The sequence below is a fragment of the Salvelinus alpinus genome, chromosome 16 (assembly GCF_045679555.1).
Source record: "Salvelinus alpinus chromosome 16, SLU_Salpinus.1, whole genome shotgun sequence".
NCBI lineage: Eukaryota > Metazoa > Chordata > Actinopteri > Salmoniformes > Salmonidae > Salvelinus > Salvelinus alpinus.
Genome location: NC_092101.1, coordinates 42,028,792 through 42,053,357, shown reverse-complemented (window position 1 = coordinate 42,053,357; position 24,566 = coordinate 42,028,792). Strand labels below are relative to the sequence as shown.

At 43.0% G+C, this 24,566-nt stretch overlaps 1 protein-coding gene across 17 annotated transcripts in view; it reads right to left on the bottom strand.

The window, feature by feature from the left end:
• Positions 1-9,253: 9,253 nt before the first annotated feature.
• The window catches only part of dock7 (dedicator of cytokinesis 7), a 61,627-nt gene continuing 46,314 nt past the window's right edge, over positions 9,254-24,566 (bottom strand). For 3 of the 17 annotated variants that reach the window (XM_071346261.1, XM_071346271.1, XM_071346275.1), the window contains 21 exons: positions 22,792-22,961; positions 22,352-22,518; positions 22,000-22,182; positions 21,496-21,664; positions 21,269-21,365; positions 20,861-20,878; positions 19,612-19,708; positions 19,337-19,471; positions 19,019-19,171; positions 17,902-18,060; positions 17,581-17,681; positions 17,287-17,479; positions 16,881-17,024; positions 16,557-16,688; positions 15,618-15,632; positions 13,063-13,188; positions 12,860-12,949; positions 11,033-11,269; positions 10,536-10,786; positions 10,182-10,349; positions 9,254-9,756 (listed from right to left, as the gene is read on the bottom strand). In XM_071346261.1, coding sequence (XP_071202362.1) covers positions 9,714-9,756; positions 10,182-10,349; positions 10,536-10,786; positions 11,033-11,269; positions 12,860-12,949; positions 13,063-13,188; positions 15,618-15,632; positions 16,557-16,688; positions 16,881-17,024; positions 17,287-17,479; positions 17,581-17,681; positions 17,902-18,060; positions 19,019-19,171; positions 19,337-19,471; positions 19,612-19,708; positions 20,861-20,878; positions 21,269-21,365; positions 21,496-21,664; positions 22,000-22,182; positions 22,352-22,518; positions 22,792-22,961 — 2,848 coding nt within the window. In that variant the 3' untranslated portion in view covers positions 9,254-9,713. Of the gene's footprint in view, positions 9,757-9,913; positions 9,934-10,181; positions 10,350-10,535; positions 10,787-11,032; positions 11,270-12,859; positions 12,950-13,062; positions 13,198-15,617; positions 15,633-16,556; positions 16,689-16,880; positions 17,025-17,286; positions 17,480-17,580; positions 17,682-17,901; positions 18,061-19,018; positions 19,172-19,336; positions 19,472-19,611; positions 19,709-20,860; positions 20,879-21,268; positions 21,366-21,495; positions 21,665-21,999; positions 22,183-22,351; positions 22,519-22,791; positions 22,962-24,566 lie in introns of all 17 variants that reach the window. The other 14 variants (XM_071346269.1, XM_071346273.1, XM_071346277.1 and 11 more) reach the window with 10 other exon arrangements.

Genomic DNA, 24,566 nt, shown 5'->3' with positions numbered 1-24,566 from the left:
CCTTCAATCAAGCACATTTGGTGTGTCATCATATTGGTCTCTAATTTGTGGTCAGACTCGCTCAAATGGAAGTATGCATACTGTAGCTTTTTTCAGTGCTGACTTGAATGTCATTGAAAAAAACAGAGAATTGTGAAATATTTTTTTCCGCAAACATCGTTTCTGACTGTTAAAGTAATCCTCGAAGTAATCATCTAGTTTGTTTTTCAAAAGTATCGGTCATCTGATTACAATATTTTTGTTGATAATGTAACGGATTAGTTACCGTTTTTGTAATCCCTTATATGTAACGGATTACATGTTCATTCGTTACTCCCCAACCCTGGTTACAGCCTTATTCTAAAATGGATGAAATTGTTTCCCCCCTCATAAATCTACACACAATACCCTATAATGACAAAGCAAAAAATAAATAAAATAAATCCCGCCATTGCGCGAATCTTAGTTTTTTTTAAACAATTATTTTTATTTTTTATTATGAACACAACAGATACAATAAAACTGAAATATACAAACAAGAGTACATAAACCTAACAGACAGGGTGGGGTATTACATATCAATATTAATTTTCAATTTGTTAAATACTTTTATGGTGCTTATTGCTTTTTTGTTTGTACATTTACTGATCATTTCAAAATAATATTTCAATTCTATCTTAAATAATGTGAAGAGGGGTTTGTTCTCTTCATTTAATGGACAAAGAATCTTCCATGAACGATAAACAAATTAACAATGAAAGTTAAATCAGGGTCCATATCATTTGGATCAAAATAAAACAATATCAGAGTCTTTCAAATTAACATTAATATTAGTTTCTTTTAAAATAAAATCTTCTAACTCACTCCAATATCTTCTGACATAAGAGCAGTCCCAAAATAAATGGTCAAGAGTCTCTGGGTCACAATCACAAAATACACATTTGTTATCAATAGCTATTTTAAATCTGTGTATAATAAAGGTCTTTACAGGGTAGATTCTATGAATGAGTTATGATACTTCTTTCACCTTATTAGATATACAATATTTACCAGATAATGAAACTTTGTTCCAGTTCACTTGTCCTAGGGCTGCATTCCAGTTCACTTGTCCTAGGGCTGCATTCCAGTTCACTTGTCCTAGGGCTGCATTCCAGTTTACTTGTCCTAGGGCTGCATTCCAGTTCACTTGTCCTAGGGCTGCATTCCAGTTCACTTGTCCTAGGGCTGCATTCCAGTTCACTTGTCCTAGGGCTGCATTCCAGTACATTTTAGCAGAGGGAATAGTAATAATATTGACATAGTTTCCTTATATACATGTTATTACATTTATAGTTTAAAATGGCAATTCCTTCTAGCTGTATTGAGGTTACAAAATCCTCAACAGTTGCACTTGGATTATTGTTATATTCTCCTAAAATAAGAATACCACCTTTGGGGATAGCTCTAACAACAATGTGATACTCCTCGGGAGTGAATGTAACATTGTGTGTTCTCAGAAATTCTGGATAATCATATAGTTGTCCATCATTATTCAATAATTGTTTAACCCAAATAATGTTGTTGTCAAACCAGTTCTGGAAAAACAGAGACTTGTTTTTGTATTTTATGTCTTTATTATTCCAGATTGTATACCTATGAGGGGGAAATGTGTTTTTGTACATGAGGTTCCAAGTTAGAAGTACTTGTTTATGAAAGTTTGCAAGCTTAATACGGATTTTACCCAAATCAAAGTAAGAATTCTAGACCACCAATTTGTTGGAATATTAAATTAGGGATGACATTCCAGATGCAATCCTTATTTCTTAAATAGTTTTGTATCCATTTAATCTGAAATATATTAGAGGTTTTAAAATCCAGAGCATTCAACCCTCCCTCACCTTGGGTGTTGCGCGAATCTTTGATCCTCCAGCAAATCAATTTAGCTCTGCCTGGGCATGTTCAGGAGGGCACAGCGTCCAGGTCAGTGGTATAAAGTTCTTAGGTATAAATACTTTTAGCAATTACATTCACTTTTGATACGTAAGTATATCTAAAAACCAAATAGTTACGACTTTTACTCAAGTAGTATTTTACTGGGCGACTTTCACTTCAGTCATTTTCTATTATGGTATCTTTACTTTTACTCAAGTATTACAATTGGGTACTTTTTCCACCCCGGTCCAAGTAAATGTAAAACAGTGGCACGTTCAACAGGACACGTTTTGGAACGTTCAGAGATAAATATGTTATGTAGAACAAACATGCCTTTCCAACATGTAAAAGAAGGACTCATCTATTAATGCCCCTTTTTTTGTACCTGCAACGTTATCTGCAACAAACGTTTGGCAACAGAACGTGGCTCAGACCCTGTCCCGTCCCCTTCCTCATGAGTCAACATTGCCATACACTTGAGCAAATCATTGATTATCTGTCAAATATGAAAGTTCCACATAACGAAATTTACGAGGTGATATTCGTCCAACACAGCCTTCATCTTCCCATAATATGTTCTATGGATAGTCTTCAAATACGGTTTTAATAATACTTACTCTGTTAAATGGTTTAGTCCTCCCTCCGTCTGTGATTGTTCTTCCCAAATTATTATCAAGATTACTACACCTACAACTGTAGAACCTTTAGGTATTCATTTTCTGCACGCTGCACAAATTAACCAATGATTGAATGACACGTTTTGAGATCAACTACGTAGCCAGCACATTGGAGATGTTGCATCACAGATGAGGGCAGCATCCGCTTGGCGTTTTAGGAAACCCAATGTGAGAACATAGAACGCAGCGGGGACCCGTTATTCGAACCCCACAAATTAATTAATGAAATATATATATGAGTTAGCCTCTTTTGCATATTATTTTGGCATTAATACGTCTCACATATCAGTTTGCAAACAATGTAAAAAATATATCATTGTGTTTTAATAAAGCCGCATAAAAACATGATCTCTTTTTTTGTTTTCTTGAGTAAGGCAGCTCCAAAATGCAGGTGTTTCAGCCTAGCTCAGTGCTTTCTGTGGTGGTAGGACAAGCGTTGCGCCGTGCTTGGCTCAGTGTTCTGTCACTCATGGGGACACTACGTCACCGTCAAGTCTAAGGGTAGAGCTAGAAAATTCTAGCCCCTTGGGTGCTGCCATAGAGTACATTAGAAGTGTCCATCCAAATCCTTTTTAACCCTTGTCATATGAAGAGAAATGAAAATGTATCAGTGCTCATCGGCCATTGGATATAAACATCACACAACAAGTTGGAAATCACAAATTCAACAATGAGTGGTTTGGAAAGAATCAGTGACAGTGGCTAACAAAGCATTGCAGAGCAATCACTAGCCGACTATTCAGTGGAGTGGCTGTGTGGTCCCAAATCTGGGATTAAGGTTCTCTTTTCCAAGTTTAAAATGATAAACATTGAACATTGGCCATGCAGTCAATGAAGCATGATATGTGCCACGCTCAAAACAACTTAACTCGTAACGGTGAAAACTTGACTTCAGACAACTGGTAAATCGGGAATAAACGAGTTCCGACTGGGAACGGTCACCCAACTTGGAATTGTAAATCCAGCCTCTTTCTAGAGCTACGACCTGAAGATCAATGACGTCATCATGATTCAACCTTGATTTCCCCCCCAGAGTTCCCAGTTGTTTTGAAAGCACCATAAATCCAGAGAATGCCAGACTTTGATGACAATTTCCCACGGAGGACCGCCGCGCCCTTTCTGTTCAAGTGAGCAAAAATGTATTGTATGCTGCTGCATAAATTATGTAGTATGCATACTGTAGCTAAGAAAGTAATACTATGTTGTGTAGTAAGCTGTTAGTAGCCCATGTGCCTCACCCTAATAATTTGGTCTATTTACCCCTCTTATGTTCACCTACTGTTCTGACTTGGTGGTGCACATGTAGCCTATAACCTGTTTTAGAGAAAGGTAATCATCGAATATTGTAAGAGCTATCATTATCTGCTTATAAGTCCCCTTTATTTATCCTACAGTTCTGACTTGGTGTACAGGGAGAACACTAAGAACAGCCCATGTCCTGAATTCTGTTGTGATACATTTAAAAAATGCTAAACAAAGTTATATTGACTACGTCCATCCTAGCTCTCTCATTAATGTCTTAATCAGTTATGGATTGCCTCTTATCCGCTTGTCGTCCCCTTATGCCACATCTCAATTGTCATTAGAAACCACATTTGTTTAAGCAAGTCAGCCATACCAGCTGTTTTTTTACAAGGCAGTAAATTAGGCTGAATGAATGTACTGTTTCGCTGCCAGACAAGGCTCCACTGATAGGCAGGTGTAGCAGTGGTAAGATGTTGGGACAGCTTAATGTAGGCCCTAACAGTTTGTGGTCACCATTTGTCACCGTTATAATGCAATTAATGTATTGTTTAGTGATGTGTAGTGGCTTTGCTGGCATGCATCCCACTTTTTTTTTTGCCCCACCAAGATTGACATGCAAAAATCGCAACTGATTGAATTTTGGCCGACATTCCGCAAATGTTCTCACCAATGAAACTTTTGATCTCAATATAGTTCTGTTCCCAAAATTTGAATCTGTTAAAGTTTTGAAGACTTTACACTTTGCCAAAGTTTTAAAAAATTGCATTGTTGAGGAGTGCAAAGACAAATTAAGTTATTGTACACGCACACTTCAGAGTAGGCGTTCCTTAACTGAAATATACAAATTGTTAGAATGCACCAATTAGATCTCCCTAGCTCATGCTTGGCTCTGCCCACCTCCTTGCCTGTTCTGCCCACTATGACGAATTTGTTCCAATTTGAAACGACGGGCTGTGGTCTCTTGGTTGAGGTTAAAAATATATTTGGTTGCATTGCATCTCTTCACAGATTATCCATTACATTGACCAGATACTCTAGAGGCCGTTCTAACAATAAAAATAAATGTCTTAAATTTAAGGCAGTCGGGAGGAGGAAAAATGAGGTGGGGCCATTCTAGCCAATGAGAGGGCAGATACGTGTGTTAACAGGCACAACGGTTTCCACAAAGTCACCCAAAAAAGAATGAAAACTAAAATGAGCTTTTTGGTCTTAAATTAAGGTTAGGCATAAGGTTAGCAGTGTGGTTGAGGTTAGGCTTAAAATCAAATTTAAAAAGATAAATTGTAGAAATAGGCAGGGTTTATGACTTTGTGGCTGTGGTAACTAGGGACAACCAGACTTATTTTGGGCCCAGTCAAAGAGGAAGAGAGGCCCCACTCGGCAAAAAATCTTTCTCCCTTCATTCAGCACGAGGCGTTTTTTTGTTGTTTTACCCCCGAGCAAGGAGCCTTTGTACGTAGGTCAAAGAGTGTGGTCGAATTTGGTCAACAACATTTTTTATGGCTTATTTGCTACATGAGGTTTATTTGATCAAAATATAAGTTTCGCAATGCTTAAGTTGCTTAAGTTGTTACAAACGTAAGTAGGACACGTGACATCCGGGCAACTTTGAGAATAAACAAGTTCAGACAGTGGCTTGTTGATGCCAAGGGAAGCCAAGACCCCCCCCCCCCCCTCAAATGTACCAAAACATACAGGGAATTTAGAAAGTATTCAGACCCCTTGCCCTTTTCCACATTGTTACTTTACAGATGTATATTGGGGGGGGGGGGGGGGGGGTAGTGAATCAATCAATACACAATACCCATAATGACACAGCGAAAACTGAGTTTTACATTTTTGCAAATGTATTGAAAATAAAAAAACTGAAATACCTTTTTTATATAAGTATTCAGATCCTTTGCTATGAGACACGAAATTGAGGTCAAGTACATCCTGTTTCCATTGATCATCCTTGAGATGTTTCTACAAATTGATTGGAGTCCACCTGTGGTAAATTCAATTAATTGGACAGACATGATTTGGAAAGGCACACGCCTGTCTATAAGGTCCCACAGTTGACAGTACATGTCAGAGCAAAAACCAAGCCATGAGGTCGAAGGAATTGTTCGTAGAGCTCCGAGACAGGATTGTGTCGAGATACAAATCTGAGGAAGGGTACAAAAACATGTTTGCAACATTCAAGTTCCCCAAGAACACAGTGGCCTCTATTCTGAAATGGAAGAATTTGGGAACTATCAAAAGACTCTTCCCCGTTTGCTTAGTTTGGACATGCGGCCAGCTACGAAGGGCCTTGGTCAGGGAGGTGACCAAGAACCAAAATGGTCACTCTAGAAGAGTGCCAGAGTTCTTCTGTGGAGATGGGAGAACCTTCCAGAAGGACAACCATCTCTGCAGCCCTCCACCAATGAGGCCTTTATGATAGTGGCCAGACAGAAGCCACCCCTCAGTAAAAGGCATATGACAGCCAGCATAGTTTGCCAAAAGGCACCTAGAGGACTCTCAGACCATGAGAAAAAAAAAATTCACTGGTCTGATGAAACCAAGATTGAACGCTTTGGGCTGAATGACATGTGCCACATCTGGAAGAAACTAGGCACCGCTCATCACCTGGCCAATACCATCCCTACGGTGAAGCATGGTGGTGGCAACATGCTGTGGGGATGTTTTTTGGCAGCAGGAACTGGGAGACTAGTCAGGATTGAGGAAAAGATGAACGGCGCAAAGTACAGAGAGAGTCTTGATGAAAATCCTGAGCGCTCTGGAGCAGGTTTCAGACTGTTTCAGCAGTCTGTGTGGTCCCTGGATCCTCAGGAAGCCCAGGCCATCTGTAATGAGCTGGTGGCCCAGACTGGAGACCTGCAGAAAGAAGTCACCTGTCTCAGGAACCTGCTTCAACAAGGACCTGAGCCCTAGAACCATGCCTCGGGACTACCTGGCATGATGACTCCTTGCTGTCCCCAGTTCACCTATGGAACCCGGACCTGTTCACCGGATGTGCTACCTGTCCCAGACCTGCTGTTTTCAACTCCCTAGAGACAGCAGGAGCGGTAGAGATGCTCTCAATGATCGGCTATGAAAAGCCAACTGACATTTACTCCTGAGGTGCTGACCTGTTGCACCCTCGACAACTAGTGTGATTATTATTACTTGACCATGCTGGTCATTTATGAACATCTTGGCCATGTTCTGTTATAATCTCCACCCGGCACAGCCAGAAGAGGACTGGCCACCCCTCATAGCCTGGTTCCTCTCTAGGTTTCGTCCTAGGTTATGGCCTTTCTAGGGAGTTTTTCCTAGCCACTGTGCTTCTACACCTACATTGCTTGCTGTTTGGGGTTTTAGGCTGGGTTTCTGTACAGCACTTTTGAGATATCAGCTGATCTAAGGGCTATATAAATACATTTGATTTGATGACTGTGGGGAACGTTCACCTTCCAACAGGATAACGACCCTAAGCACACAGCCAAAACAACGCAGGAGTGGCTTCGGGACAAGTCTCAATGTCCTTCAGTGGCCCAGCCAGAGCGCGGACTTGAACCCGATTGAACATCTCTGGAGAGACCTGAGAATAGCTGTGGAGTGACGCTCCCCACCCAACCATACAGAGCTTGAGAGGATCTGGAGAGAAGAATGGGAGAAACTACCCAAATACAGGTGTGCCAAGCTTGTTGCGTCATACCAAAGAAGACTCGAGGCTGTAATCGCTGCCAAAGGTGCTTCAACAAAGTACTGAGTAAAGGTTCTGAATACTTATGTAAATGTGATTGTTTTTTATTTTTAATACATTTGAAAACCTGTTTTTGCTTTGTCATTATGGGGTATTGTGTGTAGATTTATGGGAATAAAAAAAATTATAATCCATTTTAGAATAAGGCTGTAACGCAACAAAATGGGGAATAAGTCAAGGAGTCTGAATACTTACCGAATGCACTCTAAAATAAATGTATCTTTCATCTCTGTGTTTCATAATTGTCTTTAAATTCACACGAGACTGAATGTATCTTACCAGAGAAAGCATCCGAGCGAGCGAAACAACGCCCCTCTTCCTTTGTATGTGTAGGCCATCTAATTCTGTCTGGTCAAAAAGAGTATGACAATGTTGCCGCCCATAGCATTGAATTCAAGAAAAGCCAGCATGCATTTGGCCTCCCTTGATGAAAAAAAAGTTCAATAATAGCCAATCTGCCAGCTCAACTGTGAATGGTCCTGGTTCACCAAAACAAAAGTGTCAAGTCAAGCCAGTTTGGATTTGACTTTACATCGAGAGCAATAAGTCATTGACAGAAACTTGAATTGTTGCATCTCGTTGTTGTCGTCCTCATTGCCCATGAAATGAAGTTAGGCTAGCGAGCAAGCATTTTAGCCCGGTAGCTTAGGACAACAAAAAATACAATTGTGTACTGTACGACAGTCATAGACCGTTTCGTCAACATGAGAGGATGGCATTGGCGGTTTTCTACAAGTAGGGTGAGTCAACATGTTGTTTTTTCTATTTGAACACACACACAAATCAGAACCACGGACAGCCACATCATATTTAGTTTACGTTGATAGGACTAAATTGTTATTGGTATCTTTTAGTTGTCACTGTATTAGACTAAAGCATAGGTGATTTGATGTTGAAGTTGAAATGGTGCTGGAAGAGTGGAGGCAGCTCCTGTTTGCAACTTGCGGTAACTCTCAGTGGTTCTAAATCAATAGTTGTTTAGTAGTCGGCAACCCTAACTTGCTTGACCATGCTGTAGGTCATGTAACTGTTTGTTAAATGCGATATGCTTTGTGGACTTCACCAGACAGATATTTCTCTCCGGTTTTATGATGAAAAAGGTGTGGTTGAATTTATTCTGCCACTGTGTCCTCTTATTGTCTCGGCCTTAGGCCTATATAGCACGGTCGCAAGGCATGTGAACTAACAGGTTACAGAACAAACAACGCAATTATCACAACACATATGGCTGTAATATGGCTTGGCTTCCCCAGTGATTTTACCCACGCACTGCTACTGATACCGGAGAGGTCTCGAGATGGCTATGCATATTCATTACATGAGGCTAGTAGCATAGCATCTCTCTCCATTGAATACAGGCGGTTGACGTCAACAACCCTCATCGAATATATATATATAAAAAAACGGATTACAATAATGAGATGTATCCACTAATCCAAAGAAAGGATAGGCGGGAGCTAGACAGACCATTCCACTTTGTGGACAACGACTCCCATTGTTAGGGTGGAGAGACATGCATCTTGTCAGTATATCCATAATCTTTGGCCCAGTTTTCCCTCTCGTGCCGCCCGCCCCTCTGATCTTATTTTGGGTTTCAGGGGACATGCTTGAATTAATCAATTTGTTTATAGGTAACCATGGAAATCATACCCTGACTGGGAAACCCATATTCCGTTAACCTCCCATCACAAAGAAAATACCAATGCATCCATTGGACATTAAAATATTGATTTAGTAAAATACTTAAAGTAAACAAAAACTACATAAAATGACTCATGATGTTTAAAACATTTCCTTAACTTTAAACAAAAGTATCTTAACTAAAAATAAAGCATTATGATAAAGAGTGGTAACACATATTTAGCTTGTTTTTTTTCTCATTTTGGATTAAATAATAAACTTTCAAGTCAGAAAATGCAATGAAAAAAAAGGTGCACACATGAAATATGTATACAGATTTGACACATCGTACATAGTAAGTTCCACTTTGTTAAACCCACTGATTGCGTAACAGGCTGCCTGTAAACGAATAAGACACTGGAATGATGTACCGACTTCGTAGTAACACTTTAGCTTTCCTTCTATGGGGAACACTGACTTCTCAAGACACTGACGCTCAGTATTTACACATTAATAAATTAAGGTTGTGATCCTTCGATTTCTCTTCATCTTCAAAGTTCAAGCTTGCGAAGACTCATTCTGCTGAAGGAATCTCTGGGGGGGGGGGGGGGGGGCAAATAGTGTAAAAGTTAGTGAGATATGGGGAAGCCATACCGGATTGGACATGTATATCTATATAACCTTCCACCCTGTAGAGACCCAGTGCAGACAGGTTTACAGAGAAGGTTCCAATCACAGAATACCAAACTACCTGGTCAAGCTGTCCGTTTGCTGCATGTAACAGAAGCACAAGCAAAACATCATATTTATGTGTGTGGGGAGGTGCATGAACAGTCAGAGAGAACACATGCAATATGACAAAATGCATATCATGAGAAAAAAGCTGCACACTGCTGGTGATAGTATCACTGCTCTTTACGTATCAGCCTCAAGGCCTTCGTCAGAGCTTTTGTATGCACATCACAAGAACACTCCAAAAGAGACATAATGTTCCTGCTCGTCTGCACATGCCCACTCACCTGTGAGAGTTGACCTGCAGCACAGGTTTATAAAGCTGGGGTATCTTTCTGCAGATGAGTGGTTGTAGCGCCTCCTTCAGGCGATGGTAGTTCCTCTCCAACTCCCTCTGGTACTCCTTCTGGTCTGGACCAATCAGACTCTTATTTTTACGCAGGGCATCTTCACACCTGGTGATGGAGGATAGGCGTGAGCACTGCACTGCACTTCAACATGCCTTGCACATAAGTCTAAAGGAACTTGGTAGAAGCAATTTTGTATGTTTTTTAAAATTTGACATTCATTCATGCCCAGGAAATTGCGAGTCCATAATGGTACATTAAAAACACTGACTGTAAAGTAACAGTGTAATTTACCTCTTGGTGAAGTCTTTGAAGCAGAGGCGTAGTTTGTTGTGGTGTCTGTAGAGTTTAGGATCACTGGGGATCTCTGACAGGAACACCTGGGCCACCTCCAGAGGTCCCTGGTTGACGGTAGTCCCCACTGACCCCTGCAGCACCATCTGCAGCATCTTGGCATCAGATGGGTCCTGGTGGGTAGCGAAGGCCAGCTCTCCGGTCTTCTTCTGCATATCCTCTATGGCCACCTCGATGGGCATAGAGATGATCTGACACAGGGCCAGAGAGAGGAGATCAGACTATTAGACAACTGATTATATACAATGTATAGTAACGAAGAAGTGTATGTGTGTGCTGTGTGTCTTATGAATGTGTGTCTGTATGTTGATTCCTCTAAAGGAAAGTAGTTTGGCCTACGGATGATCCGTCTAGGAGTCAGGTTGTAGAGGTCATGTAGTAATGGTGTGTTGCCTGTGGCGCTGCACGCCAGTCAGATGAAACCCCCAGGGCCTCACCTCCTCTTTGTGGATGATGTTGATGCGGGTCTTGATGTAGGGAAAGGCGTGGGATGTGGTCAGGATGGTTTTGCGTTTGAACTGATCGTGCAGATCCCCATGCGCCCGCCCGTCCAGTGTGAACGGCGTGCAGTAGACAAACCGCCGCAGGTTGTAGTTCTTGTCAAAGTACGTGATGCGGTCCTTCATCTCGTATGTGTCGAAGTACGGCTCCACATACGTGATCTGGACATAAGCCTGGACACACAGCAGTGACAACTGGTTAACTTCTTACGGCTGAGATCCCGTTTACGGGATCGACTTGACAACAGCCAGTGAAAGTGCAGGGCGCCAAATTCAAACAGAAATCTCATAATTAAAATTCCTCAAACATACAAGTAATTTACACCATTTTAAAGACAAACTTGTTGTTAATCCCACCACAGTGTCCGATTTCAAAAAGGCTTTACGACGAAATCACACCATCTGATTATGTTAGGTCAGTACCTAGTCACAGAAAAACACAGCAATTTTTCCAGCCAAAGAGAGGAGTCACAAAAAGCAGAAATAGATAGAATTAATCACTAACCTTTGATGATCTTCATCAGATGACACTCATAGGACTTCATGTTACACAATACATGTATGTTTTGTTCGATAAAGTTCATATTTATATCCAAAATCTTAGTTTACATTGGCGCGTTATGTTCAGTAATGTTTTGCCTCCAAAACATCCGGTGATTTTGCAGAGAGCCACATCAATTTACAGAAATACTCATAATAAACATTGATAAATGATACAAGTGTTTTACATGTAACTTTAGATAAACTTCTCCTTAATGCAACCACTGTGTCAGATTTAAAAAAACTTTACGGAAAAAGCACACCATGCAATAATCTGAGTACGGCGCTCAGACACAAAAACAAGCCATACAGGTACCCGCCATGTTGTGGAGTCAACAGAAGTCAGAAATAGCATTATACATTTTCACTTACCTTTGATGATCTTCATCAGAATGCACTCCCAGGAATCCCAGTTCCACAATAAATGTTTGTTTTGTTCGATAAAGTCCATAATTTATGTCCAAATACCTCCTTTTTGTTCGCGCGTTTAGTTCAGAAATCCAAATTCATGACGCGCAGGCCAGACGAAAAGTTAAAAAAACTCCATTACAGTTCGTAGAAACATGTCAAACGATGTATAGAATCAATCTTTAGGATGTTTTTAACATAAATCTTCAATAATGTTTCAACTGGAGAATTCCTTTGTCTGTAGAAATGCAATGGAACGCAGCTACCTCTCACGGGGGCACGCCTGAGTGAGCTCATGGCACTCTGCCAGACCCCTGACTCAATCAGCTCTCATTCCCTCATTCTTCACAGTAGAAGCCTGAAACAAGGTTCTAAAGACTGTTGACATCTAGTGGAAGCCTTAGGAAGTGCAATATGACCCCATAGACACTGTATATTGGATAGGCAAACCTACAAACCACAGATTTCCCACTTCCTGGTTCGATTTTTTCTCAGGTTTTTGCCTGCCATATGAGTTCTGTTATACTCACAGACATCATTCAAACAGTTATAGAAACTTCAGAGTGTTTTCTATCCAAATCTACTAATAATATGCATATCTTAGCTTCTGGGACTGAGTAGCAGGCAGTTTACTCTGGGCACCTTATTCATCCAAGCTACTCAATACTGCCCCCAGCCATAAGAAGATAATAACCTAATAACCAAAAAGGCTATTTATTTGACCATGCTTTGATTCAATTCGTATTCAATTAAGGGATCATTTGGAATCACATCTTTATCCACACGCCCTCTTCCCCGCCCCATCCAAACACACACCTTATTCGGGTCCTGTTTGCACTTGTCCACAGGATTGGAGTCCTTAATGACTTCCACCTGGTCTTCTCCATAGCGCTCGCCATAAAACCCCTAAGAGATCAAACACACAGAACACAAAGTCAACACAGCACACACGGAGTGCTCCACCGTTTCACAGAGAAGAGATCATTCCTAAAGACGCACTCCTCCAAACTGCCATTTACCTCGAGTCGGTGAGAGATCTCAGCCAGCTTGGTGATGGCAGGCTCTTTGTATACAAACTCCTGCTCGTCCAAGTCCCCGAATTTAGACCCGTACAATCCGACTCTGAAGTACGTACCAAACATTCTCTTCCCATCCTGTCAGACAGAAAATATGTTTTACTCTGTTCAGATATAATACGAGCACATTCATAGTACATGAAACATGTTGCTTAAACACAGCATTTTACACAGAAAGTCATTGGAACTGTAAGGATGAAGCACGGTAGTAACTCTGGTGACAGAGTTTGATTATGTCAGAGCCAGCCTATTGATACATTATAGTTGGAATCCATCCAACTCAGGGAAACCATAGAGTTCAAGTTCAACCATAGAATTTAAAGTTCTCTCATCAGCAAACACTTCGATTGCAACACCAAATATAAACAGAGACATACGACCTACAGCATACATATACTGATGTAAATGTTTGAATAAATCAACAACCTTCAGAGGTACTATTTATAACCATGTTGACCAGTGATGTTATTTCTGATCAGATTGGAGGATGTGCAATGACCCATAAACTGTGTGTGTGTGTAAAGAGTGTTACTGTCTAAGGTACCCATGGCCCAGAGCCCATCTGATGCACCTCTCACAAAGGCTCATGGGTAATCCTGACTCTGCACTAGAATAACTCAACCCATGATGCATCAGGATGGAACCAGGTATTGTTTAACCAAAGTGTACAGATTTCGCTGAGAAATGGTTTATAATATAGAGAGTCGGTATAGACAGAGACTGGTGCTGAAAATGGGCATTCAAGAGGTAGAACCAGAACAGAAGCTCAGCTTGTAAACATGGAGTACATCCATATTATCCACGTGAGAGCGAAACATAGAATAGCAGAGGCAGGTTGAGCTCAATGTCTGGAGGTGTCCTGAGAGAGACGAGAGCAGCTAAGGCAGAAACCTGACAATGTCACCATTTAGAAGGCCAGAGATGGTGATGACGGACAGAGAAGTGGACAAAGAGCCAGGGAAAAAGGAAGGAACAGGAGTCCCGTGTCTAGCAGACAGAGCTCTGCCGTTCAGGATCAGGAAGGAGTGCAGCCGTGGTAAGGAAACAGGTGTGTGAAGAGAAGGGGGAGGATATATATGGCATCAAGTACACAGAAACTTTCCAGGACTGAGCTAAACCAGGTCAACTCAAGGCTGAAGGGTTCAGGCTCCCAGTACTGCTCTTATTGCACAATTATTTACACAGCCTTACAGTAGCATAACACACTATATAGGTATACAGTACACAGTGAAATACAATGTCTTTTTTGTTGATCAGTTGCGCTGCCATTTGGCTCTGCTCTCGTCAGTGCATTGTTCATCGTAATACATTCCCCTTTCAAAAGTAACAGAAATGAAGTAACCCTCAGACTAGGAACTTACCACAACACACAATAAGTAAAGTGGGAAGGAAGGGTCGGCATGGCAACCGGGGAAATCAAAAGGAGAAAACAGAAGACATTTTAATCAGGATTCAGGTACTTCACTAGAGAAACTAACAGAACAAACCAAAACAAATAGAAATAACAGCAACCACCAACGGAAAAACACATCATTCCTTTTGACTTTGAGAAAGAACACAAACTCAAGAGACAAACTCAACGTGGAAGAGCCAACACATGCAACGAAGAGAAACAAGAGAAAGAGAGAGAGAGAGCGAAGGCAGACGTAGTGAAGTGGTGAGTTCCACAGCCCCTAGAAACACACTATTCATGGGGCTTGTACTCCCAGTGCTTTAGTTTCCTCAGTGAAGAATAAGAAGGAGTGCTCTGTCCTTATCATGCAACAGACCAGGTTAATACCAGTTAACAGAAGACCAGCAGTATGAATGAGAGAACTCAGGGGTCGATTTAGTTAGTCTTTTTCAAATAAAAGGGAGAAAAAAATGTACTAATCAAAATTAGGGTGGGACAAATTAAACAATCCAGATTAATTTGATTTGCACCCTCCTGAAGAAATGGACTGGATCCTCGAATGTCGATCCAGTCCGAACTGCATACGGTAATAGTTTGTGATTTTGTGGTTCATTTGTTTGTGTGAGTGTGTATTGAGAGAACAACCTGGGGAGTGTATCTTTTGCATGAATATTTGACTAAAATCGAACCCTGTGGCTGGAGATGAGATGAGCGAGCAGATGACCAGTTTGTCGTTGATGAGAGAGATGGTCTGAAAAGGCAGGTGTGCAGACAGGTGAATCATTCATTCACCAACACTTGTCATTAGTGTCACACTGGGGCTCCCATGCATGGCCTGCCAAAACAGTCACGTTAAAACAACCTCCTCTTCCACAGAAAGAGAGAAAGAGAAGGATGAGGAGGAGTAAGGGGGGTGCTGTCCGTAACATGGCATCAGCAGTCCCACAGTTGGTTGAATGGACGGAGGGACAGCATCCAGTCCAGGCAGGTAGATGTTAATGGATGGTACAGTTTAAAGTAACAGCCGAGAGCAACAACGCCCAGGACTAGCAGATAACTCATATGAAGTAGCCAAGCAGGAACCATGACTTAGTGACCGACCTACCTCCCAGCCAGTGCTCTGTGGTGACAAAAAGAACACAGGACAATAAAAAGAACACACGTTTAGTCACGTTGGTACAGTGCAGCCCCCCCCCCCCCGGCCACTAGAGGAACAACACCTCATGGCCAACAGCACACAGCCAGGAGAGTACAGCTACGGGCCAACAGTTGCATGTTCGAGTGGCGTTGGGGACAACTGTGGCATTTTAGCTAACCTTAATCTAATTCTCGTACTCCCTCTAGCCTAAAACACAGCCAGGGGAGTCTCAGGTCTTTAATATCATATCCCTGTGGGACAGGCCATACTGTACTGCTATAGTCACCCCATGCAGACTGTATTTAAATGAAAAGGCACTTTAAAAGCTATCCATAGAACAGGGAAGGCAGGTTCTCTTTCTGAATCCCCAGGGGGAAATAAAAAGTTCCATTGGGAAAAACAGCAAATAATTGTTTTCATAAAAACATTTAATGCAAAGCAGTTCAGGTCATTGGTAATTGTGTGTTTATGAACAGTGTGTGGGTTTAAATGAGTGTATAAGTGTGTGGCGTGAATTCATGTTTGTCTGTGGGTGTATGAGACCTCTATAAATAATAAATTGTGTGTGTGAGAGTACGAATGTATGCGAGTGGGTTTTGTGACTGTGTGTCTGTCTGGAAGTGTACATATTTGGCATGTTATTTTCAGCATGCCACCCACAGACAATGGGTTCCTGCTCCTAACACACACATACACACGCTACAGTAGTCACAGAACATGACAAAGTCCTGTTCCTCTCTCTGAAACACACTGTCCCAGAACCCCAGATAGACACGTGGCATCCAGGATAGACAGGCAGTCCTACACAACCTCCACATTGAGGTAGGGCACGTAACAATGTCCGGTGTCAGTCTGTTCTCTATACGTACAGTATGTACAGGAGATGGATAAAGCATGTGGAATTACCTGGTGTACGATTTTGCCAAAGGCTTCCTGTAGTTTACCATGTATGGTGGCCAGCTTCTTGGCATCCCGGCTGGCCTCGTGAATGGGGATCAGTACCTTGTACACCTCATTCACCGCCTCGTACATACCAGCCTGGGGGGAGGGGGGTTGTCTTATTCACACTGCACAGCTTTAAAGTTAAATAATATACTGAGATTGGTGGAGTTGAGGTTAAACATTTGACTGGGATTGAAAGAAATGTGTGATTTTGTCATAGCAGGTTTGTGATGTGATTCAAATGTAGGTTTAATAATCTGCCCATCCATAATCATCACAGCCACTCACCATGGAGAAGGAGGAAGCAGCCTGGTCCAGCAGTCCCACCAGGCCAGCCTCAGTGAAGTATTTCCCAGAGCAGATACCCTCTTCATCAGGAGACACCACGTCATCAGACACTGCTGACTCCTCAAGCACGTTGGAAGAGATGTTCTGATGCAGAGAGACAAGTTAGACATGATCACTCATTATTTAGACATAATACTGTAATGGGTTCATCATGGTATTAATGTTCCTTACAACATTTCACTCTGTATATTCAATTCATTAGTTGAGTCAGTTGTGATGGCACTCAGCTAGGATGAAACCTGCAGTGCTACATCTCTCCAGGTGAAGGTTAAAGGATGACTGCCGGGTCCAAACAAAAATACCCACATCTACACAATCCTAAAAGAGTCCTCTCCCTTGGCCTGACCTGGAAGGTGACACAGCCGACCGGCAGGTACTTGCGGTCCTCCAGCATGCTGAGGTATTCTGCCACCAGGGCGGCGCTGTGCACCAAACACTGGGCTGCCTCTGCGTGATTGGTCCTCTCAGAGTGTTTACCCGCCATGTTCTGCAGCCACGTCAGACGCAGGTCTGGAGACGTCTGGTAACCCTTAGCGATCCTGGACACAGAAACACACTCAAGAAAAGTTCACTGTGTGTGTGTGTGTGTGTGTGTGTGTGTGTGTGTGTGTGTGTGTGTGTGTGTGTGTGTTGTTCATACCTGTACATGAGGTCTATGAGCATCTCTGGGTCCTCCTGGTGCTCCTTCATCTTGACTGTATCAGACAGGATCATGTGGAGGTTGAACACCAGGTCCTGAACCTGGAATACAGATTAAGACATGAAGCATGATTAATAAGATGGCAGCATCTCACATGATTGGATAAGGTACTTCCTGTCATATCATCCATTTTCTGGGAGGTCTGACAAACTTTCATTGTTTTCATGGAGTTGTATATTGAACAAGTAGTCCTAATGTTCTGTACTACAATAACAAAAGGTCAGTAATCTATTGGTATCCAGTATATCTGCGTAGTGGTACCTGATCAGGGAAGGTGGTCTCCCTGAGTTCCAGATCTTCCTCTCCGTAGGTCAGGATGGTCTTCAGGGAACGTCGGAGGAACTCCTCGTTGAAGTTCTGAGACGTTCCCACCAGGGAGGACAGGGACATGGTCACCTGCATCTTGACACGTGCAAAATTCTACGGAAGGGACAGTAGGAGTGAGAACATTGAACAGGTACATTCACCTGTCCTGAAAAGAAGGAACCTGTGAGGAGAATCAATAGTTATAATGAAAATAGGAACGCAGCTGGCTCTATGTAGACAGTCCTCTATGTTTGCAGCTGGCTCTATGTAGACAGTCCTCTATGTATGCAGCTGGCTCTATGTAGACAGTCCTCTATGTGTGCAACTGGCTCTATGTAGACAGTCCTCTATGTGTGCAGCTGGCTCTATGTAGACAGTCCTCTATGTATGCAGCTGGCTCTATGTAGACAGTCCTCTATGTATGTAGCTGTCTCTATGTAGACAGTCCTCTATGTATGCAGCTGGCTCTATGTAGACAGTCCTCTATGTATGCAGCTGGCTCTATGTAGACAGTCCTCTATGTTTGCAGCTGGCTCTATGTAGACAGTCCTCTATGTATGCAGCTGGCTCTATGTAGACAGTCCTCTATGTGTGCAACTGGCTCTATGTAGACAGTCCTCTATGTGTGCAGCTGGCTCTATGTAGACAGTCCTCTATGTATGCAGCTGGCTCTATGTAGACAGTCCTCTATGTATGTAGCTGTCTCTATGTAGACAGTCCTCTATGTATGCAGCTGGCTCTATGTAGACAGTCCTCTATGTATGCAGCTGGCTCTATGTAGACAGTCCTCTATGTTTGCAGCTGGCTCTATGTAGACAGTCCTCTATGTATGCAGCTGGCTCTATGTAGACAGTCCTCTATGTTTGTAGCTGGCTCTATGTAGACAGTCCTCTATGTATGCAGCTGGCTCTATGTAGACAGTCCTCTATGTTTGCAGCTGGCTCTATGTAGACAGTCCTCTATGTTTGCAGCTGGCTCTATGTAGACAGTCCTCTATGTATGCAGCTGGCTCTATGTAGACAGTCCTCTAAGTATCCGTGTTTGCTGTGTGTTGTCCTGATGGTGTACTCACGTTGCCGATCTCAAAGTTCTGCCTCATGAGCAGGTAGAGTGAAGCGGAGGCGTGGGCTCGGATGGTGCCGATACTGCTGCTACAGTTCCTCAGCAGACGCAGACACAGGTCAGCACACTGCTCTGTTTCCTCTTCAAACAGCAGTTCGGGGAACTACACATGCACGCACAGACAAATGTACATAAGTATAACACAGGACAGACAAAGATATAAACAGACATTACAGTATGCAGATATTTTACAAATTGATTTCACAAAATCCCAGGAAAGCGCCACACGTCTAAGGATAAGGTGATTGTACACAGCTACTTATCTGACCTTTGAGACGAGAGCCCTCTGTGTAGCAAAGCAGTGCTGCAGGTAGAGGGCACTCTGGTTACAGGCCATGCTGTGGAGGAGCACCTTCAACACTCCACCCAGGATACTCTCCTTAGACTCTGTCACAGACACCGTCTATACAGACACAGATGCACATATATTAATAAACCAATCAATCAATCTTTATTGTCTCCAGTATGGACATTTTGCCTAAATTGTCTCAAATGTCCAACCTGTCTGTCTGTCTGTGTGTCTGTGTGTGTAGGTCTTTCTACCTGAACGATGATCTCCAAAGTGTCCAGAATGATCAGGTTTGCCTCGGTTGCCAGGTTACCATCAATAAGTGCTTCGTGCTCCAGCTCCGCTCTGGTTCTGTCACAGGAAACAGGAAGTGATAGATGGTCAGACACTCTCCAAGATGGCCGCCAGCCAGCTCCATATTCACGAGGTCCCCTTGAATGACACAGCACTCATGCCAGTCAGTCACATTCAAGCCATTGCACACAGAAAGGAGCTCTTCCATGTGCAAAGTACTGTAGGGGGCTTGGGATGGATGGATGGATGGATGGATGGATGGATGGAGGGGTTGAGGAGTAGAATGAGGGTGGTGGTGGTGGGGGGGGGTTATGATTATGTTGTTACAGTTGTTGATGATGAGGAGTTACACACCTAACAACTAAAGGCTCCTGGGTTTGGGTTCGACTACCTGGGTTGCGTAGTAGGACGCTGTCTCTAAACCTGCACAGTACTCACACGGTTCACCACAGAGTACACAATACACGGTACTCAAACGGTTCACCACAGACTCCACAGTACACGGTACTCACACGGTTCACCACAGAGTCCACAGAACACGGTAGCTACACACTGCATGAAATGGCATAGCTAGCACACAGAGAGGAGAGCAGGGGACCAGGGGCCCAAACGCACCTCCATCCCTTGCCCCACCAGGGTGGGAGAGAGATAGGCAGCAGAGGGGTAAGGCTGGAGGGGGGTTAGGGCCGGGGGGGCATCGGGGGATGGAGAGAAGTATACTTTGACCACTTCTCTGTAGTGTTGTAGTATGTTTCTTAGTTGACTAATGACATCAGTAGTACAAACGGGTCTGTTTCAGAAGAGACTTCATTTTAAAAAGGGAAAGTACACATGCTGTACAATCATCTACCTTTTTCTACTGTGTGAATTGTCACAGATTCTAATCATCAGATCATTGAGAAGAGAACAACTTGACTAACCCTACCAGCTGCGTCAGAATCACATTGATTTCACCCATCTAACCCCAGAATAGGGAAGACAGACACATCAGTCAGGATCCAAAGGAGAAGCACGGCACACTGGTTAAAAGCACAGCAGGCCCACTGCAGGCACCAGACAGACAAACACCTCAAGCACCGTTACAGGAGAGGTCAGGGTTCGGGGGGTAATGGGTCAGGGTTCAGGTCACTGAAGCAGCAGGGAGGAACTCAAAGCACTGCAGCACACTGACTCCAGGTTGACACCATTCAATACAATACAATACAATACCTGAGTGATCTGTGGCTCCTACAGAGACACAGCACAGAGAACATATGGAGGAATGAGTTAACAGCACAAATCAAATCACACAGAGACAGAAGAAAAGGCACAGGTGTCTGACAATCATCAACCAAATACAATAGGAGCCATTAGCATGCATTCTACTGTTGTAGAACCAGGACTCCAAAAAAGATGCTCTCTCTCTCTGTGTGGGCTTGTTCATTTCAATCAGATTCTCGTTTCTTCTAAGAACCCCACTATAGGGCCTGAGTGCATTGTGAGATGGCGACATATGCATTATCTTGGCCAGAAATTATCATCAGTGTATTGTGACGTCTTGACTTTGATTACATGATGCTGACCAATAGCAGCCTAAACACGTAGACTTTCTCAAACACAGTAAAAAGGTAAGCATACTTGTCCATCCTCTCGCTGTTCTGGCGCCAGTGTGTCATGTCTTTCCTCCAGCGCAGGTTCTCCTGGCTGCCGAAGGCACTGCCTGATGGACTCCTCTCTGCAGGAGAGGAGAAAGAGAAAATGGAAGGAGAGGGAGGGAGGGAAAGGGCAAGATAAGTTAAGGGGAGAGAGATGGAATGGTCATTTTAAGATCACTTTTCCCAAAACGTGTGTGCGCTCCGTGTTACCTAGTGTACCTAGCTGTCCCCTGCTGCGACGGACCATCTCCTGGCGTGCCCCGATGCTCCCCAGTATAGCCTCCTCCAGCTTGACCTTCATGTCCTTGGACTTCTTGAAGGTCAGGCTGTTCATGCGCTCAAAGGCCTTCTTCCCCTGCATGGTGAACACAACATGGGCCTTTTTCCATGACGAGGATAGAGAAAAGTTACAGGGTTACTGCACCACACCACCAAAACAAGAGAGGTAAGATGGATCAGAAATGCCATAAGAGGAGGTGGAACACTGATGTGGAGTAGTACAGAGTAAAGACAGCTCTCATATTTCAAGACCAACTCATAGAACCATTTGAAAGTAGTTTCCATCCAGTCTTATCCAGGGATGAAATAAAGGACTGTCGGTGAGGCAATACACTTGACGTGCTTCTACGGAACTGAGGCATTACACTAGTACTACAAATGATATGAACAAAGTACAACATGAGTCCTTTTGTTGTGCTCCAGGTGCAACGTTACCTTGTACTCGAAGCAGGAGACACATAGGTAGAGCATGTCCAGCAGACGATTGAGCTGGGAGACAGACAGGTCAGAGAACCACTTCTGTAGGACACACTCATCAGCATTCTTCAGAACCCACAACAGACAGATCAACAGGCTGCGGCTGGACTCTGCTGAGAAGGTGCCATGCTGACGACTGGCCTGAGGGGGGGGGGGGGGGGGGTATTGAGAGCGAGAGAAAAAAGAATTTGAACATTTTTTTGAAAATAAAGAGGGAGAACGAGAGAGCCTCAGGAAGAGGAAACAGGGAGAAAGTTGGAACAAGGAGGAAGGGATGAAAGAGAAAGAGAGAACAGGAAGTGTAAGTTACCTGTGGGTTGAGCAGGAAGCTGCTGGGACGAGATATCGGAGCGGATGTCCCTGCTATTGCCATGGCAACGGTCTGACTGATCATGCTGTTGCCGTCCTCTCCAGACTCGTCCCCCCCGGCCCCACCCCCCTGAGCCCCGCCGGGACGACCCCACTGGTTATGGGACTCTAGAGGAGAGAAACCAATCAGGATCAACCAGCACAAAACAAATCACTGTTGGGACTAGCACTTTAGACTCGCAGACATTGTTTAATGTTTTTCAATGTGCTTTTCCTGAGAAGCACCTGAACCAGTGTGATGTCCATAGATTTTTAAAACCATTTAATCTTCCTTTAAATATTAACCACACAGACCATTCAAGTCTGGACAAACTCCACATAACTACTGCCTAACCCTGGAGGGTTGGGACTCGGAGGGCTATATTTAGTATGTAGACTTGCCTGTGAAGTCGTGAAGCTGGGGAAGTGTTTCCATGACGATGCCGATGAGCGGCAGGTAGAGCATGGCGACGCGGGCCTTGACCTCGGGGTCAGCGTAGCGGGGGTCGGAGTCATGGCTGGACAGCAGGTTATGTACCACACTGACCACCTTCTTATGTAAGCCAAACATCCTACAGCATAGAGAGAGAGCGGGTGGTAGGGAGAGGGAGGGAGGGGGGTTTAAAAGAACCGGTCTCAATAATTGTCCCTTTCAGACAGTTTTTGTGAACTCAGTGCGGTTCGTAAAAATGTTGGTGCAGCGTGAACTAGGGCTGTGGCGGTCATGAAAATGCCAGCCGGTTTCACGGTAATTGACCTTTTATTAACGTAGAGACATTTAGTATCTCCTGGTTTCCACACATAGCATACAAGCCACTGATGCAGACCTTTGGAACATCTACATAAATAAATAAAAATTACCAAAAAAATAACATATAGCCTACACCATCACAATAAATCCATTATTTATTTTAGACAGGTCTATAGACACATAATATGAAGAGAATGTAGTCTATTTCAGAAGAACAGAAAAGCATAATCTGCGTTGTCCTGATCTGTCTATGCCAAATGGCTGTGGGCTACACAAGTTCATTTAGCAGACTAGATTTTCTTAGAATTCCATGGCATTATTTTATAGTAAGAACACAATTGAACAAAGCTGAATAAAATAAAGGATATTTTCTCCGAACGATTTGAGGTGCGCACAAGCGACAATTCTGTGATGAGCGGTTAACAAAGAAACAGATACTTCAATATGCTTAATTTAGAATAATTTATGTAACTTAAGTTGTGATGCAAATGTTGGGCTATATGGTTAGATAATATGACAAGAACTTGATAATACCTCGAATTTCCCAGCGGCATCCCCTTTGTGTGGCGGTAATGCACCCAAACATTCCCATCTCCCGGCTGCGTTCTCCGAAGCACCTCTCACTCACATGGCTCTCCGTCACATGATCGGGTCTTTCTCACAGGCTACAAGTGAAGATCGACAAAATCGGGGACGCAACGGCGTGCGTCCTTATCCACTTCCGAGGCGCATATTGAAGATATTGGGAGAACTGTACACATTTACTTTTCGTCCGCCAACAAGATGTGTAGGCCTAACGAACAGCAAAAGCACTAGCCTATGTCAATCTACTATACCCCATAGTACAAAAGCTGACTCATTCTAGCCGGGGAGAGAAATAAATATTCCAAACATAGTCTGGGACAGTTGTGGGATGCGACAGATCCCAAATTAATACAGCCATTAGCTTAGACCCTTTAGTTTAAAATGTTAAACTATTAGGCTATTTCTATATATTATAAGAACAGCAATGCGCACACGGCAGTAGGCTGTAAGCGCAAATGTTCCATTAGCAGGAAAACACCATTCTCAAAACTGACCACAAATAGGATTATGCATTATGCATCAAACTCAGCTCTACGTATGTATGCCAGTTAAGCACTACAACAGTTGTAAAGCGGATCAATGCGCTTCATTTTAAGAAGTTATTTGGCCACTTTGGCTTTTTGTGTTGTTGTGATACAAACATTCTCAAAACATATAGGCCTATGGGCTAGGCTACATGAGGTGTGCGTCTATGATTTGAAAAAGTAGCAAAAAAAAAGAAGCATGAACTGTTTCTTGCCTTACTGCACACAAGCGATATGCTAATATTGTCACCCACCAGATTATTCTTGATTTAATCTGGTCTTTACATATACTAAATAATATACAGTTGAAGTCGGAA